The sequence below is a fragment of the Schistocerca americana genome, chromosome 6 (genome assembly GCF_021461395.2).
Source record: "Schistocerca americana isolate TAMUIC-IGC-003095 chromosome 6, iqSchAmer2.1, whole genome shotgun sequence".
Classification (NCBI taxonomy): domain Eukaryota; kingdom Metazoa; phylum Arthropoda; class Insecta; order Orthoptera; family Acrididae; genus Schistocerca; species Schistocerca americana.
Genome location: NC_060124.1, coordinates 20,184,846 through 20,190,845, shown reverse-complemented (window position 1 = coordinate 20,190,845; position 6,000 = coordinate 20,184,846). Strand labels below are relative to the sequence as shown.

At 37.0% G+C, this 6,000-nt stretch overlaps 1 protein-coding gene across 1 annotated transcript in view; it reads left to right on the top strand.

Moving 5' to 3' along the window:
* Positions 1-1,472: 1,472 nt before the first annotated feature.
* The window catches only part of LOC124619483, a 172,128-nt gene continuing 167,600 nt past the window's right edge, over positions 1,473-6,000 (top strand). Inside the window, exon 1 of the mRNA XM_047145897.1 lies at positions 1,473-1,644. Within this exon, the coding sequence (XP_047001853.1) occupies positions 1,552-1,644 (93 nt within the window). The 5' untranslated portion in view covers positions 1,473-1,551. The remainder of the gene's footprint in view (positions 1,645-6,000) is intronic.

The window sequence follows — 6,000 nt, the reverse complement described above, 5'->3', positions numbered from 1 at the left end:
TTGTGTGTATAGAAGCTACCTGATTGAGAGCACTGCAGTAGCGAAGGTGTAGAAATACTGTGTAAGTCTGGCTTAATTCAGTAGAATTCCATTACCTGTTTTTTCAGTGTCTGATTTGACAAACAACATACTTCTGAGGAGCTGCTTCGATAGATTCTTGCTCGGTGTCTCTATATCGAGCAGCAATTTCACTCATAAGAATCTAAAAAAATAGGTAATGCAGTGCCTCCTTTTAAGTAAATATCTCAAGAGTTTTATGGCAGCATGGAATTTTGCGTGGTGATGTTTGAAACTGGTACATACTTCTACCTCATGCTTTTTTATCATTGCAGTTTCTCATTAAAAAAAAAAAAAAAAAAAAAAAAAAAAAAAAAACCAGACAAAAGCTAGAATCAGCTACATTGGAACGAAATATCATCTCACATCGAAATATGTCGTATTAGATTTATTTTCAGCTGAACTGTGGAGGGAAGCAATATGTTCATAATCTTTACAATGTTTTGATGTTTTGTAATTCCTTCCACTGATAATCTGTACAAGTATAATTACTCATATATTACAGTATTGTAGCACTTGTCCTTACAGGGGTAATATCCACATTGTCACACACATCTGAAAAACTTTTAATCGTACTTTTTGCAAATCAGTCTTCATTTGTCATATCAATAACTAGCTTTCCAATACACCTTCTTTCATTTGGATCCTTCCCAGAAGGAGATTTAGTTCATTAATTAAATAATGTGATAGATTGGGGAAAAATTTAGGAATCAAACCTTCACATAGTTTTGGACGAGTAAACCCTTGAACGCTTTCTCGCAGAACTGCACAAGTATCAAATGTTGTCATGTCCTCTTCTTCTGATGCTTAGTGCTGACTAAGGGTCTCTTGGAAAGCATCCAACTTTTCCTCGGAATTTCTCTGTATGTGTCCGTTTACTGCTTGCACATCCTCAGACATAGTAGTTATGTGGCATCTGAATAATATCATTTAACTGATAATAATACAGGTTTACCATGGATAATGCGCCACCTTGTACTAACATGTTACATCCATGCAGTTCATTATATGGCTTTACACTCTCACACTTGCCTTAAATATCTTTTCTATAATAACAAATCAGTCAGGAAACGTACCTTTACAGTCGCATCAGTGGCCTTTGGATATCTAAGGAAGCAGTTTACCAGATGTTGCACATTTCACAACAATCAAAGTCAAAACGTTCATAACTCGTATTTCCATGAACGCAGTACTACATAGTTAGTATGTGGCCTTAACAGCGTTGTACACATTATGACTTGGGTTGTGTAAAGTAGGTCGTAGGAGTGCAGCCTTTCTCGAAGCCAGTTCTACGGCCTGTGCTGACGGTAAGAGGGAGTGGGGGTGGAATGCGATGCATGTATGTGCAAGTTTTATATACCTGTGGAAGCCAGGCACATGTTATCTCTGAAACGCGCGTTGTTGCAAAGACATAATTTAACGCCAAGTAGCACGACAGCGGAGTGTGCCTCCGCTACGGTGTAATATGTGAGGTTAAGTTGGTCATAGGGAATCATGTCACAGACGACAAGAAGTGACGATTCTCTTTTGGAAGAAAGAATCGAAAAAATAAGGAAAAACAACGAAAGAATTCAACGAAGATATTTGGTTAGAAAATTAAAAATTATCTGCATGATTACATTACCTCTTTGCCAATAAAAACGGACTTTTGCGTAATATCTAAGTTCGTGTGTATAATGAAAAACACGGAAATCTTTAGTTGAGTATTGGATATTTATTGCTACTGCACGCAATAAAGCATGTTGGAATTACAATTGTACTTACACTGAAGCTGCATGTATATACTAAGAAATTTAACCAAATTTGACATCAGATACATCAGTAAACTAGCATACGATCGACGAGACCGATGTAGGCCATTTGTGGTACCGCTTTTTGTTGAGGCGCGAGAGAAATAACACCATGTGATGACTGAATACAGTAGTCTCTCTGTTCTCAGATGCATCACCACACACCATTTTATAAACTTGTTTGCGGCATCTGTAAAATAAAGGAAACCACAATAGTTACTAACGTCGCAGACCCTAATATCGAGAAGGAAAGCATGACACATTACTTCCTCATAATAAAAGTGGCCTAGCTGAAGTCACCGGGAAGGACAATAGTACAGTAATTTTGAATGAACTACGAAAAATATTAAGTGATAATGACGCATCTTATTACAATTATCGAATCTGCTGCCTTCTAATGTGTTGTACCTTTTGTTTCCTAAATTGTTTGGGTCCGGTAGAGATGAGTAACATACATCTGCAACCTAGTGTATCACTAGCCCTTAGTATCCTTAGCTTCTTAAGTTTTCTTAAACTTATCCGTTTTAAATATAGTAAACACAGGTACTTCTTGCATATTTATTTCATGTTTTCATTAACCGTGAATTCATACTATAATGCATCTTTCTTCTTGAAAAGAAACTACTCTACCTTGTTGTTGAATGGTGACAGAGAGCAGCATAACATGCTGTTGACGCAGATTTGTTCGTTTTTGAATTCTCAGTAAAGCGATAAGGTTAACCTTACTTATGGAGCAGAATTATATCACTTTGAAAGAAAATCTAACGTATGGTGAACTTTTCTAAAGGAACCTTTGCGTGTAACTTCTATTTATCCATTGCGTTTTATGTAATGTGATCTACATCCCACCTGAACGCAAAATCATCAAGAAGAAAAACCCACAGAGATATTGAGTGGGTCAGGGGATACATTAAAGCAAAACTTCTCTTAGAAACAAATTTTCCCACTGTATTGACCAGTAAACTATCACTTTATCGACTAATATTATTTTTGTTTATAAGCTCAGTGTCAACTCCTAAATGCCATTTAGTAAAGTGTAAGGTTAGTATCAACTTTTGAATGTAAATTCCTCAGTTACATTTAACAGCTGCTCTTATAATTTACTTGCATCATTTACATATACGTGCAAAATAACATTTCTATCAACAAAGACCTGTTTGCAACACGTTATTAGTTTTTTATGTAGTTTTTCAACATTTACTATTTGCTATACAGTTTAAAGAAATTTTCAGTCTTTTGAAATTAGGTTATTGGATATTTTGTAGGAGTGGCTAATGAGGTATTTACTTAATTCATAGGGATTTCCAATTTCTAGCTGTATGTTATGTGAAAACTTGGTTGAAGACATTTGCACCAGAGTAAATAGCTTCGTACTAATCCACAGAGAAGAATGCAAAGTCTACAAGAAAATTATTTTTGTGCCTTGTAACATGTTCATGAAAATTACAGTTCTGCTGTAACCACTTTTTATTATCAGCAACAAATTCCTATAAATGTACTGAGAAGTGAGTGTAAAAATTTCAAGACCCTTAAAAAGCCCTACCTGCAAGCTCTGCAGTTGCCTACTTCGGCCACTATTGTTATTGATTGCTTTCACTAATGAAATACTTTATTTGCTTTAGGTGTATTGCTCCATAAGATAATTCCAAAAAACTGGGAATGAAAATATGTCACCACCCGTGTCTTTAGGTAAATACAGTGAAATATTATGAAGTGCAAAACAAGCTGAAATAAGCTTTCTGATGAGTTTTTCCATGTGTGTCTATTTTAACTTATTATCTATTTGGACACCGAGATAATTTACACCCACTGTTTCATTAGGGGTATGACCGATAATGTCAACATAAAGTATTACCTATGAAATAGTTCTAGGGCTGTCAGCTACACTGTATTTGATATTGTTTAGTTTACACTCTTGATACACAAGAGATAGATACTCCGGTGACAGAGTATGTGAAGAATGAAATTTCTTTTTAGATTAGTTGAAATCACTGGACCCCCCCCCTCTCCTCCCAGTATAAAAATCTGCCAGCTAAACCAATCGTTTCAACAGAATGGTTGGCAAATCTCTGGAGTGAGAATCTCAAAAATAATTGTTGCCTGAGTAATTCCGAAGCTCATGCGTCTCACTGAAAGCATTCATCATCACACCGTAATAGGAACTGAGAGATGGTTGAAATCTGAAATGGAGAGTAGGGACACTTTTGACAACATGTGAACTGTGCTTTAAAACATGCATTTTAACCAACAACTGTTTTATGTAACGCTTATATGTCATCTACCAGTTTTGGTCATAGACAATCAGCACCGGGTGTAAGGTAAAACAGACCAATTAAAAACATTTCCCCTTTTCCTTTTAAGCTGATACAGCATCAAGGTTGTCACAGTGTTTTTAACTGATGTGTTTTGTCTTATATCCAGTGATGATTGTCTATGACCAAAACCGGTACATGACATACACATTAAATAAAACAGCTGATGGTTAAAATGCATTTTCTAACAACTTAATGGTTGTTGGCTCTCATCTCATGAAAACATTAAATTTGGAATGTGTGTCAGAAAGAGAGATTAGACTTCTGAGGAGGAGTGTTTATAGTAAGAAGCAGAAACATTGGGTTTAACAAGGTACAAAATGAATCTGACTGCAATCTGATATGATATTGCAGTGCCTGTGTTATTCTGATTACGAGGCCAAGTTCCCTTGGACATGCTTGCGTGTCCAAAGGAACAGGAACTGCGGCAACTACAACCATCATGAAGCACATTAAATGAATTCCCAATTCCGATTAAGGACAACCATCAGCTGCAGAATGAAATGACAATGAAAATTAGTGCTGGGCCAGGGCTCGAACCTGGACTTCCCGATTATCGCAGGCAGTTGCCCTACCATTTGGCTATTCCTGCACAACTCATGGCCAGATCCAAACTTTCGTATGTTGTCAATCATGCGTCTGTGACCTGCACTCGTACATCTATTGTGTATATATCTGTACAGGTCAGACATTGTACTTGAAAGTTGGTTGCTCGGTATTGGCAAACAAATATGAAATTGCAGTGTCTGTGTTATTTTGATTACGATGCAAGCTTACTTTGAACATGCATGCATGCATGTCATAGGTGCATGGCTGATGGCAAATGGAAATTTAGGTCTGGCCTTGAGTCATGCACAGATAGCCAAATGGTAAGGCAGCCACTCATGATAAGTGGGAAATCTGGTCCCAGTCTGACACAAATTTTCATTGCCACCATTCCATTCTACAGCTGATGGTTGTCCTCATTCGCAATTGTGAATTCATTTAATGTATTTCATAATCGCTGTAGTCACTGCAGTGCCTGCATGCATGCATGTCCAAAGGAACTTTGCATCAGTCATAATCAGAATAACACAGGCACTGCAGTATCGTATTTAGCTGCCAATACCGGGCAAGCGACTTCCAACTACAACGTCTGATCTGTACGGGAATAAACATAATGGATGTGTGAGTACAGGTCATAGACACATGGTTGACAACACATGGAAGTTTGGGTCTGGTCATGAGTCATGCACAGATAGCAAAATGCTAAGGTGACAACTCATGATAAGTGGGAAATCCAGGTTCGAGTCCTGGTCTGGCACAAATTTTCACTGTCGTCATTCCGTTCTACAACTGATGGTTGCCTTTATTTACAATTGCAAATTCATGTAATGTATGCAATCTAATATGCACGAGAGGAATCGGGCTTGGTGGACTTAGATTAATAGTTGCCTCAATTAACTAGTATGTATAAGTATAATAGTATATTACATATTCTGGCTTCAGACAGACTTGATCGAAACGATAGTGTCACAGGTCTGATGTCACCAAAGGCGAAAAGGACACCAAGAAAATAAGGAGAGTGTTGATGTTCGGTCAAACAGTTAGACAGTCTCCATAAGCTTACTTATTCAAATTTGGCATACACAGAACAATTTTGGTTAAATGTGAATGAAGCTATAATCGTCAATCGTAATGAATAAGTAAAGTAAAGTAATAAAAGACAACAAACACAACTTCTTTGGCACCATTTGGAGAATGTTACGAAAACGAATACTATTACTTTTGTGTTATAGATGGGACTGCTAGGAAATTGATAGATAAAACTTACTAGCAACTCGTTCATCTGTAAAAAGGAC